This window comes from Temnothorax longispinosus, chromosome 6, assembly GCF_030848805.1.
Source record: "Temnothorax longispinosus isolate EJ_2023e chromosome 6, Tlon_JGU_v1, whole genome shotgun sequence".
In the NCBI taxonomy this organism is placed as follows: Eukaryota; Metazoa; Arthropoda; class Insecta; order Hymenoptera; family Formicidae; genus Temnothorax; species Temnothorax longispinosus.
Genome location: NC_092363.1, coordinates 16,373,043 through 16,386,689, shown reverse-complemented (window position 1 = coordinate 16,386,689; position 13,647 = coordinate 16,373,043). Strand labels below are relative to the sequence as shown.

The window sequence follows — 13,647 nt, the reverse complement described above, 5'->3', positions numbered from 1 at the left end:
TACATAATCCTACTCCAAATCTATTAAAAACTCAAGTAAAATAGCTTAAAACAAATACAAATTATAAAAGTGCAGAGATAGAAAATAGAAAAAGTGACAAGAGTATACTTTTTTTGTTTTTCAAAAATTTACAAGTCATTTATTGTAAAAATATCTTTGTTCGTAATCTCTATAACTCGAACAACATGAAAAAACACAAGTGTTTAACACGGTTCATTTCTGTTTAACACGTCCTAATCGCTTCTGTTTATATTTTATAAACCTCATTAGGTTTGCATTTACAGTCGCGACTACAAGCGTGCCATCTTGTAAATGTTTCTTCTGCTCACGCATCTATGAATTAATATAAAAATCAATATATAACATTGCAATCAATAATTATATAAAACTCAATATACGATACTTGATGTAAGAAATAAAAAGTAATATTTACCTTGTTTTTGAAATGTGGCATTATAGATAGCAATTTAGGGACTAATTTGATATCTACCGCTATATGGTCAATCTCATCCTCTGTAAATATATCCATTATTGCGTCTATAGATTCTGCTAAAACCCATACTCGAGTTTCAGTTTTAGAGCTGTCCAATAAAAACGTGGAAACGAACTGTCACAAAAATAGTTTACATAAAAAAAATTTATTTAGGGAGAAAATTCAAAGAAACTCGAAAATGACCTACCTTGATCATTTCGTAATTTTTCGGATCTTTGTTATTCAACAGCTGTACTAAATGACAGAGTATCCTTATCAAATTAACGCGGACCGTCGTACTGATACATGAATCCAAGCCATTTAACATCGCCTGGATTGCGTTACAAGAAGTAGGTAAGTGATTTAAATCAACGTCCGTCACTTGTACTTGGACTAAACGTTGAAGAATAGCTCTCATGGCAGCAGTACCCGCTTCCGCAAGTTCTACACGTTTAAATACGTCCTCTCTAGTGATGTCTTGAAACTCTTCTATAATTTCCATCCATTTCCTAGATGCAGAATACCCATGATTAACAAAAGCTAATAAAAATTCCATATCAAGTATTAGAAGAGAAACGGCATGTTTTTATTATTGTTAAAAAATGTAGAAATGATCTCTACACCTGTGTAAAATGGCAACGCCTCCGAAAGCATCAACTTCTATGTTGGGCAATAAATTATTTATACATAAATAAGCTGCACCCTGAATGTCATAAAATTGCTTCAACGTAGCTCGTCCCTCTTCAGTTTGGGCCAGTATTTCCTGACTATTTTTCACTACGAATTTAGTCTTGTCCCAAATTTTATCAACCAAGTTACACGCGTTCATAACTTCAACTAGTTCCACTGGAAACGTTGACATCATTTTCAAATCTTCCGTCGTCGAGTCCGCACCCAAGCATTCAGACTCGATCTCCATTGGTTCAGAGTCCGCGGTGTCGGAATCACGTGCCGTGTCTTGGTATTCAAAACATAAATTTGCAAAAATCTGTAAAGCTTGTTCCTGCATTTCCAACATCTTTCTATTTTCTTGTACCTTTTTCCTTTTATCGCTCGAAGAAGCATTGCATTCATGTGGCAAAATAGACGTTAAGCAAGACAGTATTTGTCTATGATCGATCCCAAGTACATCAGACAGTACCAATAATACTTTACGAAATACATCTGTCCGGTTCGTGTCCGTGTACGTACTGATATTGATCAGTACGTCAGCTACACAAGTTTTCAAGACCAATATTTTGAAAGCAGTCTTCGCATCATCGACTTTAAAATCTAGCAGCGTAAACAAAACTGATTCGCTTTGTTTAATTGTATTAATGGCAGCAACATTCTCGTCCGACAAGCATATCATGGCGCGTGTAACGACCGTGACGATCTCTGTTCCATAAATATCAATATCTAAAAACTTTAACAGGAGTGCGGCCAAATCTTCCTCATTAGCTCGCTTGATCGCGCTTTCATTATTCGCGCATAATGTCCACAGCAGGCTAACTGCTTCGACAAAAGTCACTTTTTCATCCCCAGCCCCAGCCTCTTTTGGCTTCCAGTCCGAATAGTACTATAAATAAAGACGTTATTTAACTTGAGGTATCTCACAAGGTTGCGACGTCGTACACGTGCGTTTGATTTGAACTCTCATCTTAAGATACCTGTCTGAGTACGGCGGTGAGTGGAGTTATAATATCATCTTTAATCAAATCATTGCACGCTTGCTCCCTACCATTTTCAGCAATTTCCCGCAAAGTATGTGCAGTGTTGGTTCGTATAGCGGCATTATGATCCATCAATAGTGGGCCAATTATTTTCGCTATCCCATCCTTGGCGATTTGCGTGGCCATAGAAGAGTCGCAAGACATTGACGCCAATATTTGCAGGGCAGATAACTTTTCTTCGATGTTACACGATTGTATCTAGAAAGAAAGAAAGAACTATTAAGAAGAGGCAAACCCTCACTATTAATTCTCATCACGTTTATTAACATAATTTTATTAAATAACACGACAAATGTTGCATCGATTAAGATTAAACCTTATCGCTGCTCACATCATCATAAACATCCTGCAAGATCTTTTCCCTGTCTCCCTCCGTAAGTTCCTCCTTTAGCTCGAGCTCCTGAACGGACGGTAATCCAGTGGGATTTTCCTTGTGAGGCTTTCGCCGCTGCCTTTTCTGCTTACCCATCACTGTGAATACGTTGAGATAATTATTGAGAATAGTGAAATATAATAAAATATATCCAAGGGTATCTCAAGCACATGGCCGATCCGAACTACTTCATCCGCTTCGTCGAAGATCTCGAAATGACACGTTGTCGACTGTCGTTGAATGACGCGTGACGCGTGACATCCTGACACCTTTGGTAAATTTTGCGAAATTTTCAACTAAAGCAATGCATTATCAATAATATGCAATATAGGTCTCTGAATTATCTACAATATCTGTTACATATTGATGATAATGCAGTGCACTGACATAGTAGTGACAACCGACACCGACAACAACGCCGCACTGATAAGAGATAAGATTGATGAGACTGATGCCTGATGTGTATGTACGTGACACATTTTTATTGAAATCTCACGTCTCACGTCTCACGTGTAGTAGTTTCGACGTCGTTACGTGTATTACAACGTATCATTCGTCATTTGTCCGCTGTTCAGGAATCATGGAGAAATGGGTGCAAGAGAAATTGTCCGAATTGTTATGTTTTCTGGTCCCAGATGACTTGGTTCAGTAAGTGTGGTGGTTAATAAAAATTTCTTTCTTTCTTTATCTTTGCTTGCATAACGTTATGTTATCAATTTTTCAGATATATTTTGCAGATAGAAAATGAGAAAGATTTAGATTTCTATCTTACAACGTTATTGAATAATGAAAGACCAAATCACAGACAATTTGTAACAGAATTGAAAAAGAGACGCGGTGAGTAACCAGATAAATTTTACAAAACTTTGCCAGATTATTATTAAATTATATCGTACTCGTCGTGTTCCAGCCTCGTATAATAATCAAACTAAATACAAGAAAACAAACGACGATGCTGCGGACAGTATCTCCAAGAAACAAAACGATAAGAAAAAGGGAAAAGGAAAAGGGAAAAAAAATGTTCAAGTATACAGTCTATATTTTTCAAGAGGATTATATAATGAGTACATCATTAAACAACTATTAGAAAATTATTGAGCATTTTATATATCATTTTTTGCAGGTGCAAGAGACTGTAAAGCCTGAGACAAAGTCTGAGAAGGTGGAAAAGAAAAAGACTAAATTTGTTAGCTTATTGTCTCATGGAAATGTTCTCTTGAAAGGTGTTTATATATAATAAATTTGTATACGTAATGTAATACATGTATCTAGCAATGCTTTGTATATGTATATATATATTTTTTAGGAAGACATAAATGTGACTGCGAAGCAAACAGACATGCATTAATTAACAATTGTCTTAATTGTGGAAGAATAGTCTGTGTACAAGAAGGCTCAGGACCATGTTTCTCTTGTAGTGAACTTGTTTGTTCTCCAGAGGAACAAGTATTACTTCGGAGCAATACTAAACAGGCTGATACGTTGTATAATAAATTAATGGATCAAAAACCAAATAAAAGTCTTGAGGACTCTCTTAAACAGAGAGACAAACTTCTCGATTTTGATCGCAATAGGTATGTATTTGTTACCTCTGTCAAGATTTTCTTTACAATAATTGTCATAAAATTGATTTGCAGTGCCCGTCGCACTAAAGTGATCGATGACGAATCGGATTATTATCAGTCAAATAGCATTTGGCTTTCCCATGACGAGCGCAAGAAGTTACAGAAGCAAGAAGAGGAAGCACTAGCGCGCAAACATGCGTCACGTTTAGATAAAAAAGTCACTATAGATTTTATGGGAAGAGTAGCAGTTGACGAAGATCAATCCATTAACTTGCAATCGGAAGATCTTGGCGAAGTACGGTCATATGACAATTTTGATGATCCAAACATTTGTCCAACGATAGAATTTGATCGACCAACAGTAAGATTGCAAATCTTTTATAATTAACAATAATAAATTATATTAATTTACTTGTATATTGCTAATCCTAAATAATCATACTACATATTTCTTATTATATATGTTTTTTCTCATGATTATGTGTAATTTTTCATTATTATATCAAGTTTGTTGAGATGGGAATATTCGGAACAAGGGAGAGAACTGAAAATCACATATGGACGACGGAAGGCAGAATACAGGATAAAGAATATCTAGAAATGTTTGACCAAGGCCTATGTTTAAGCATGCATCAGCCTTATGCATCCTTGCTGGTGGCAGGAATAAAAACGTGAGTGATGTATTTCAAAATAATACATGTAATCAGAAAAAATCAATGATTAACATGATTTTAACGTTTATTAGTCACGAGGGTAGAAGTTGGTATTCTTCACATAGAGGAAGATTATGGATAGCATCGGCTGCAAAGGTACCTTCCTCTGAAGAAATATCTAATATAAAGCATGCCTACCGCAAATTAAAAAATGGTTCGTAAATAATATTGATCTTGAAATATTTATCTTATCTTTACGTATCTTTACGTCATCTTGATAATTTTAGAAAATGTAGAGTTCCCCGAAGTTTATCCCACGAGTTGCTTGTTGGGTTGCGTGACGGTGACGGATGTTCTATCTCAAAAAGAATATAGAGACGTATATCCAGAAGGAGAAAGTGATAGTCCATATGTCTTTATATGTGAGAATCCTTACATGTTACCGATACAATTTCCCATAAAAGGAAAACATAAAATTTGTAAGTAATCAAAAGTATCAATCAATTTCCGTTATACATATATATAATTAATATTCGGTTGTTAACCAAATAAAATTCTCGTATGTTGCAGATAAAATGGATAAAAAAATTCATCAAGCTGCTTCCAAATGTTTAGAAAGAGCCATGAAAATAGCTAGTAACTAATGTTCTCATATCGTTTCTTTCTTTGACAGATTAAATAAGATTAATTTTCCCAGGTATATACGTTTATTTGTGTTAATAATTTAAATATATACATGCATTCTATTAAAAATAATTTTATCTGGTTTTTGTACAAAAGTGATTTTTCTGATACTGTATCTCTAATAAAAATTTTACAGAAATATACTATGTATGCATATTACATTAAATTTGTTACTTGTATTACAACAGATCGTTATTTAATTTACATAAACTCTAAGATGTTAAGATTTAACCGTTCGTGCATGCTTTTCATTGTTTACTTTATTTATCATACTTTCATATATTTTGTTGATGAAAAAATATCAGTTCTACTATGGTTGTGTTATATATCAGCCTTTTATAAATAGTTTTAAAAATTATTTGTGCTATATTGCGCACACGAGCGTACTCTTATTTAAGAAAAACACGAGGACTATTACTGTACTAAATTTTAATTTTTCAAGTGCCACGTATCTTATTTTATTAATATCTCAATATAAGCTTTAATATCATGCCACGAATCATCTTTGCTATTATTCTGATGCATTAAATTAGGCTACGTGTTAGTACAGTTAATAGAAAAACCTCTCTGGTCTACACTATGCTATTAATAAAAAAAAGCTGGATATGGAGTTTTACATAAATCAAAGTACGTTAGCTCAAGCATTTTGTTATAGATCTTTTTCTATTGAGCAAAATTCTCCATTATTTCTTAAAATACTTTACACTAACAAGCCAATACAGTTACGTATCATTTTGTGCACGGTCGACAAACGTATGAAAACACAATATTCTGTGCATATCTTACGTACATATAAAATTATATACACATTTAACAATCCAAAACAATGTTAAACAAGATGAAACAAAGTTGTTGTAGAGATACGCTAACAAAAGAGTACGTAATAAGCAGATCGCATTTCGAGCAAGGAATGTATATGAATAATCAAGTATATGTGATTATTACTTTTAAATAAATAGAATAGCTACTTGTATACAATTTCGATATAGGTATGTTATAATTTATAATATATAGATGCTCTGTCGTATTGATAAAAATTCATCAAACTATAGTAGAACGCACTCATTTATATTAAATCCTTGTTATGTTTATAATGTTTTTTTTCTGGTTATATAGCACACAATGTGTGTATTATTATAATAGTAGTTATAATAATCCGCAACCAATAGTGCAATAATTTTATATATGTATAATACATTCTGATAAAGGTTTAACATTCTTGTATTTTTACATCAAATGCCTAATTTCCTCTTACAGAACTCGTTAAAAAACAATCCTTCCGTTTGTAACATTGCATAGACTACCATTTGCAAACCGAACAAGTTCTGTCTTTTTCTATTAGTCATAATTTTTAAAATAATTTCGTCACGTGTGTAGTGGCACTATATAAAATTTATCCATTGTGACAACAATACTTAATAATTTATTGCAATATTCTCTTTTTAGAAGCTAAATTTAATCAATCTGTTTTGCAAAGAATACAATTTTTCTCAAGTTCCGAGCAATAATAAAAGTTGGAAAATAAATTGCACACGTATACAATTATACATGTATGTATATAACGACAAGCGTGTAATATTAAATACTTTTTGAATAAGTAACATCCTAGCGTCTTGCGCATTTTTTAATTAATCTTGATAATATTAATTTTATAAGCTTGACAAACTATCGAATGTTACGATAACGCTAGTTATATGATACACATGATTCCGATACTCGTTACTCATTCTCCATAGGCCATAACATAATAATACTAATACAATGTTAAAAAAAAAGTCATTATATTACAAGATTTTCCTTATTCTGCGTGAGATTTTTTAAAATAAATATCTTTGTACCTTCTCTATATATATAGATCAAAAGACTCATATGTGTTTAAACATATTATCTCTTTTCTGTCGTCACGTTTCATTTTAGGTCGTTGAAAAAAGACTCCGCGTTGTACGTCGTGTTCAATCGGTTAATACGTTTATATCTTACACGCAATATATGATACCTTTGCGCGAACCGCAACGTGTGGCAAATGTGTGCGAGCACCTTTTCTTTCGCGAAAAGTTTCAGTCGTTTCAGTCTGTCTATATGTAGGTCGGAGAATCCTTGAGGCTGGTATGACAAGCCGCACAGTTAGAAACGTTTTTCTCGTTTACCAGCGTACATTTTGGACATTCTTTGCCGCCGCTGGCGAGCGGCTTGTCCTCGTTCCCTTTGCACCTCGATTTGGCGCACATCTCGCAGATGTCTCGGCCGGGCATATTTAAATATGTACACGTGGCACAATTCCATCTTTTTTCACCCTTCTCCTCTTCCTTCTTCTGCTTATTCATTTGCGCGATATCGAGATTTTTTAAGGAATCCGCAATCTTTGCTATCTGATCCGAGGACTTGTGCGTGCGTGGAATCGGCAAAGTCTGACTGTTGTGCTTTTTATCTTTTTCTCTCGTATATGCATCGGTATTATATCTATTCGAATCCGACAGGTCGAAGGACGAGGATTTCTTTTTGAAAGGCAGAATATCCTGATGACTCATACCATTTGTTTCGGACGAATCAATTTCGTTCGTTTCGATCTTGCCACCGCTTCTCTTCTTCTCCAATCTATGCGCGTTATACTTATCTTCGTTCTCCGCTTGCCTAATAGTTTTGTGTTTGGCGCGAATAGAATCCAGTTCCTTCTTATGTTGCACGACGTCGTCTCGATCATCAAGATCCTTGTAGTAACCTAAGCTCTCGAGATTTCTGTACACAAAGTCCCATGTATCATAACCATCCCTTCCGATGCTGGACGTCGATCTGCTGGCAGTTTTTCTATCGGTTTTACCATGTTCGTAATGATCTCCGTCGCTCGACTGTCGTCTGTAAAAGTCTACCTCGTCCAAGTCCGCGATCCGGTGGGACACGGGTTTGCGAAGAGCGTGCGTCTTATCGTACGTCGCCACGGACGCCGGTACGTCGAGTTCTATCAGTCTCCCGGTCGGCACTCGGGCCGCATACGCTGGTAATGTGGCGCAATACGGATTCGGTTGTACATTATTACCGTAAAACTTGTTCCCATGAGAGGGCAAACAACCATAACTGGTGCAACACGTGATGAAACCGTGATTGATCGGTTGATAGTATCGATAATTAGCAGCCGGTATCGCCATGTTGGTCATATCTTCGATGTGCCGGTAATCTGTCTGACAGGTTGACGGCATTGTTGCGTTGTACGTAGCATGCACAACGTGATGATAAGGTGGATGCAACGGCACAACGTCTATGCCCGTTTGCTGTGAATAGTAGTCCTCATAGCTATCGGCTTTTGCGCGATTCTGATGCATCTTCTCGAGGAAACGATAATTTAGCGCTCGAATGGCCTGCTCTGGCGTACCAACGTGATTTTCACGAAATTCCAACACCTCCAGCCAAGAGATGGTGTATTTCTGTGACACGCTTTCCCATATCTGCTTTAAGATCTGCAATTTAGAAGCAACTTTTAATCACACCTACAACCACGTTACAACCAATATTGGACGCGTGTATTATTTATTTAATCGATCGATCACGCGCCGTGACTATTTGTTTTCCCGTTACCTGGCATTCCACAAAAGCTACAATAGCATCTCTACTGACATTTGAAACCTTATCAGGATCGATTGGCCCTTCCAAAGTCACGACACCCAAACCAGTATGCTTGTAGCCCATCTGCTCAAACATTAACTCGGCACCGATTAAATTTGCCTCTACTTCGTGTTTGTAATAACCGCTGTATGTCTAAAACAATTCAAAGAATTTCAACATGTTAAAAACGATATTTATATAATCATAGACACAGACTAATGACAAAATATTTTTCCGGGCACGTACCCTCACTATCCTATATTCTTTTCGCCAAGGCTGAGCCAATAGATTAGCTGCGTACAAGGAAATTGCACTCCAAGCTGTCGCTGCTCTATACCCGCTGAAATCTGTCACCGTTGCCGCTGATCTGTGCAAAATGTCTGCTGTTTCTTGAAATACGTATTTCGTCTCGTTGGGTACCAGACAAAGGTATTCCTTTATAAAGCCTGAAATATATGTAATATTATCTAAAATGTTATTATATAACAAAAGTTGATATTATATACATTAGATGATTTGATAACATTTGAACAATACCTTCCAATTTATGTCGTTGTTGTAGCTTTAAAGGACTATCGTCCGTTTGCAGATACACCAAGTGACTCTGTTCCACGTTCATACTGATCTCTTGTAATCTGTCTTTGCCTCTCATTATTACATCATTCGCCATTTTTATTCCTACACATGTAATATAATGGCAAGTGAGATTTATAAAACATTAATTTTAATTCGTAACTACACATGGCTGTGAAAACGTGGAAAACACTATCGTTGCACCTACGTCTGATGTTTTAGAAAATTGATAGTTGCTAATGGACGTTTGCTTAAAGTATTTATAAAAAAAAAAAAACTCTCCCAACACACAAGATATACGTATTGAGAACAACGTGTCACCTAAAAATAGCCAGCGTTTACGCTGATATGGATTACAAACCTCCTAGAAATCTGATTTTGGAGCAGATTCCCGATTCAAACTACGACTAGCTCCAACCTAAAAATAAATCCTATATTTAGTAATGGAATCATGGGCTTCTGTAAATGGGCCAATGCGTTTGCGATTACTTGACACGCAGCGTGATCTCCCATCTCAAAACACGAACCATCGAATCGAGCTTGATGCACGTTAAACGACGTGTGTCCTTACATCCTTCCATAAACAATAAATATTTTCCGTAAATTTTTTTCTTTTTTGGTTATGTTCACATTACATGATGCACAGAATGCGCGAAGACACTAGATTGACTAGACGCATCTCCAAATCGTTTTTGTTATGGTATGTATACATGTGGCACCGCCAAGTGACAATTACGCGAAACTTTGCAAATTTTTAAAATAAATAATTTTTGAACTTGTGTTATTTAGAAAGAAAATCACAAGCAAAACTTTTATTTGTCAAAGTAATTTACACACTTCAATCTGCGTCAACGCGTAAAAAAAAGACGAAACATTGATGTAATAGTTTATTTTTCAGAAATTATGTATATATTGCAACGAGCAAAATAATATGTTTTTAATGCGCTCAACAACATTTGATTAAGATACTTTATCATACAGATCTTGCACATAAATATATTGCAACGAAATAAAAATAATATTACAACTATATAAAACAAATTTATTTGAAATGTTAATACCATTAATACACACGTATCATACGTATCATTGTAAAATACATACAGTTATCATAATTTAGTTGTTATTCTCATTATATATATATATATATATATATATATATATATATATATATATATATACCGATTATAATATAATAAATACTGTGTAAAAAATTTACAATTTGTCTTATTACAAGATAAATGCTTTACAAACTGGAAATAATGACTTTATTCGCAAACATATATGCTATCTCTAACAACTAAGATTCATTTTTCTCTGTAATAAATAATGTCTATGAAGGGGAGGATGAGGAGGACGAACCAATACACGTATTCTTTCACGTACACGTGGTACATTAACTCAAGTATTTAACATAACCGATAACAATAGAGATGGCAAAGAGTGGGTGCGATAAAAAATTAATCACGATATGTACAGAGCACATCATTTTATCGTATTTTGTATACTTAAATTCTTAAATTCTTAAATAAAATCAGAACCACGAATGCATCAACTAAAAGATGATGTCAAAAGTGGTACATTTTACTTGCATAAATAAAAGCAATGATGTAGCCATGTACCATAAATATGTCCGTCTGTGAATACGTGATTTGTATCGCGTATCCAATCAATCAATCACGTATCCAAGAAACGTTTGTATGAAAAATGTAACATATTTTAAAGACTGTTATTCAGGTCGAGACGTGGCCTTTTACTGCGTACCGTAGATGCATCATCCTGGGAATCCCCATTGGTAGACAAGAACTCTCTTTTTCTATCTGCATTCTATAAAGTTTCATATTTGTGATTAAAAATATCACGGTAAACACGTATTTAATAAAAATATTTATAGCGATATACTTGATTACTAAATAATATTAAAACTATATATAGCGTTGGATAAAAAATGATTAAGCACTCCTCCCTATCTCGTCAATCCCTTTGTACCTGTATAATTTAAAAAAAAGTAAAAACAAAGCTTTGAAGGATTTAGTTCTACATAACGTGCAATGAAATATATTATAGTTACAGTTTAAATAAATTTGTTAAAAAGAGTGATACACACAAGTAAAATATTTGAAAAGACAAAATAGCAAAATTTACTCTGTTATCTTCGTTGGAAAAAAATAAGAAAATATAGAGGTACATAATATTCATTAATAAAAATAATATAAATTTTGGACGGTCCAATTCTGGACGTTTGGAAATATTATTTTTTTACAATCTCTAAAAAGAAGAAAGGATTTTGAGTTGTCCATATGATAAAAGATCTAAAATAAGTAGGTACTGATTACAGCCAAATTTAACAGTAGTTACATAAAAAGTAATAATTATTTCAAATTATAAAACTAACTCAAAACTGTAATGAAGAAAATTATACGTTTCAACGCAATAATACAGGTAGTCAGAAAATGTGTGAAAAACTTGACAGAGCTACATTCAAAATGAAAAGCATTACTAATGTTGGTGACGTGAAAGTTATAATTTTATATATCCTGAGATTCTGAGATCAAGAAGGATTAAGATCGTGTAGCAAGCAAAATATTAGAGTTTACCTAATAAAATGATCAAGGTAGCTTAGAATAAAGGCGGATCTATTCGTTACTAATATGAAAAGTATACTAGTTTTATTTAATTACAATGTTCTCTTGCTCTTCAAAGAATCTTATTAATTTTGTCCAACTCAAAATCCTTCACATTTTCTTCAAATTAAAACGTGGTCGTCGAATCACCAGTTTATTTTACATATATATTTTAATAATTATCTTTCTATTCGTTACGTTATGCCGTTTAATATACACGGAAACTTGTATCCCAGTACGTCTCATAGCGTCTTTACATTTTGCAGCAGTATACACATATGTGTTCCACGTGCTTTTTACCTTCTTATCCCACTGATGATGAAGATACCTCAATAAAATGGTTGTCTTTTCAGTAACTATAACTGTAAACATAAAGAACGTAATGTATGTATTGGAGAATATATATCTCATCGATATATATATATTACTATTACTATAATTACTTACTTTGTTCGGAAGGGTAATCTTTAGTAGGAAGATAGACCGATGGTCTTTTGACACATGTCCGATTTCCGTTATCGGTATGAAAATTTGCAAAATTGTTTTCATCGTGTGACGGAAGGCCCTTTAGAAATTCAGCAACAGACTACAAAGAGAGTTTCATAGGAAACTCATGTAAGAGCAAAGTTCGATAATATTACGTTACATTTAGGTACCGTGGGAAAGATAAAGCTTAGCAACTCTGAGAACATTTGAGACTTTGCAAAATATGTCGTTCTCTCGACATAAACATTCCTCGCACGCACGCTTGCAAGATCCGAGGTATAATATAGTAGAATATACGTGTGAACAATAAAAAAATTAAGTAGCACGTTACACAGTTAAAGAATCATTTCTCACCATTATAAATAGATGATCTGTTGGCTGCAAGATTCGAGATTATTCACATAAAAAAAAGATTTTTAGGCGACTAACGTGATACGAGACGTACGAGACCACCATCGTCTGTCGTCAGTCGTCATAAAAAGCCGTAGAATATCGCACTCGATGAGAAGGCACTCGCGAACGACGCGAACATCGTTTTATGGAGGATTCACATCACACTGCGTCCGATGTTCGACGTACGACGATCCGACATCCAATAGGAAATTTTTGTCTCTAATAATAAATTCTGTTATTGGATGTCGGATCGTCGTCATACGTCGAACATCGGACGTGATCATACATACGGTGATACGGTATACATATATGTGTAATATATACGGTAATTATACAATTTAGTATTACATACATACACAGGCCGGTATTCATATAAGTCGGATCTTATATTTAATTATTAAAACCCGTACATACATATGTACACTCACAATTTCGCAATATAGCTGATAGCTGTTTGCAGGTTAAAGGTGAAAACACTATTTTTCGACGAGTTTCGGAACACACATTGTAACATG

General features: G+C 34.4%; 3 protein-coding genes and 1 long non-coding RNA gene across 7 annotated transcripts; 1 reads left to right on the top strand and 3 right to left on the bottom strand.

The window, feature by feature from the left end:
• Nucleotides 1-94: 94 nt before the first annotated feature.
• Nucleotides 95-2,794, bottom strand: LOC139814214 (HEAT repeat-containing protein 3). 3 transcript variants are annotated; one of them, XM_071780321.1, is made up of 6 exons: nt 2,501-2,794; nt 2,122-2,382; nt 1,096-2,030; nt 681-981; nt 434-607; nt 95-333 (listed from the first exon to the last, which is right to left on the bottom strand). In XM_071780321.1, exons 1-6 carry the CDS (start codon nt 2,651-2,653, stop codon nt 214-216), a joined length of 1,944 nt encoding a protein of 647 aa, XP_071636422.1. In that variant the 5' UTR covers nt 2,654-2,794; the 3' UTR covers nt 95-213. The 3 variants fall into 3 exon arrangements, with proteins under 3 accessions (XP_071636422.1, XP_071636423.1, XP_071636424.1); XM_071780322.1 differs by having other exon boundaries at nt 2,516-2,792; XM_071780323.1 differs by lacking the exon at nt 2,501-2,794 and having other exon boundaries at nt 2,193-2,378.
• A 198-nt stretch (nt 2,795-2,992) lies between these two features.
• On the top strand, nt 2,993-5,625 carry LOC139814218 (activating signal cointegrator 1). Its single transcript, XM_071780327.1, has 10 exons — nt 2,993-3,205; nt 3,282-3,394; nt 3,468-3,583; nt 3,681-3,780; nt 3,864-4,131; nt 4,195-4,483; nt 4,630-4,793; nt 4,868-4,989; nt 5,063-5,254; nt 5,346-5,625. Exons 1-10 carry the CDS (start codon nt 3,000-3,002, stop codon nt 5,417-5,419), a joined length of 1,644 nt encoding a protein of 547 aa, XP_071636428.1. The 5' UTR covers nt 2,993-2,999; the 3' UTR covers nt 5,420-5,625.
• An 881-nt stretch (nt 5,626-6,506) lies between these two features.
• On the bottom strand, nt 6,507-10,299 carry Tamo (PUB and ZnF_RBZ domain-containing protein tamozhennic). 2 transcript variants are annotated; one of them, XM_071780324.1, is made up of 6 exons: nt 10,119-10,299; nt 9,991-10,047; nt 9,594-9,734; nt 9,303-9,502; nt 9,030-9,209; nt 6,507-8,911 (listed from the first exon to the last, which is right to left on the bottom strand). In XM_071780324.1, the coding sequence occupies exons 3-6, from the start codon at nt 9,724-9,726 to the stop codon at nt 7,535-7,537; spliced, it is 1,890 nt and encodes a 629-aa protein (XP_071636425.1). In that variant the 5' UTR covers nt 9,727-9,734; nt 9,991-10,047; nt 10,119-10,299; the 3' UTR covers nt 6,507-7,534. The 2 variants fall into 2 exon arrangements, with proteins under 2 accessions (XP_071636425.1, XP_071636426.1); XM_071780325.1 differs by having other exon boundaries at nt 10,157-10,298.
• Nucleotides 10,300-11,279: 980 nt separating this feature from the next.
• LOC139814227 (uncharacterized) lies at nt 11,280-13,517 on the bottom strand. Its single transcript, XR_011732374.1, has 3 exons — nt 13,094-13,517; nt 12,554-12,615; nt 11,280-11,456 (listed from the first exon to the last, which is right to left on the bottom strand). It is a non-coding gene; the product is annotated as an uncharacterized lncRNA (long non-coding RNA).
• Between the last annotated feature and the right edge of the window lie 130 nt (nt 13,518-13,647).

Excerpts from the sequence above, each read along its gene's own strand:
- LOC139814214 (XM_071780321.1), bottom strand. The coding sequence starts at position 2,653 with ATGGGTAAGCAGAAAAGGCAGCGGCGAAAGCCTCACAAGGAAAATCCC. Across the intron at positions 2,383-2,500 it reads ATGATGTGAGCAGCGATAAG|ATACAATCGTGTAACATCGA; the intron begins GTTTAATCTTAA and ends CTTTCTTTCTAG. Across the intron at positions 982-1,095 it reads GGCGTTGCCATTTTACACAG|GAAATGGATGGAAATTATAG; the intron begins GTGTAGAGATCA and ends TTCTGCATCTAG.
- LOC139814218 (XM_071780327.1), top strand. The coding sequence starts at position 3,000 with ATGAGACTGATGCCTGATGTGTATGTACGTGACACATTTTTATTGAAA. Across the intron at positions 3,584-3,680 it reads AAGGGAAAAAAAATGTTCAA|GTGCAAGAGACTGTAAAGCC; the intron begins GTATACAGTCTA and ends CATTTTTTGCAG. Across the intron at positions 4,990-5,062 it reads CTACCGCAAATTAAAAAATG|AAAATGTAGAGTTCCCCGAA; the intron begins GTTCGTAAATAA and ends TGATAATTTTAG.
- Tamo (XM_071780324.1), bottom strand. The coding sequence starts at position 9,726 with ATGGCGAATGATGTAATAATGAGAGGCAAAGACAGATTACAAGAGATC. Across the intron at positions 9,210-9,302 it reads AAGAATATAGGATAGTGAGG|ACATACAGCGGTTATTACAA; the intron begins GTACGTGCCCGG and ends GAATTGTTTTAG. Across the intron at positions 8,912-9,029 it reads TAGCTTTTGTGGAATGCCAG|ATCTTAAAGCAGATATGGGA; the intron begins GTAACGGGAAAA and ends TCTAAATTGCAG.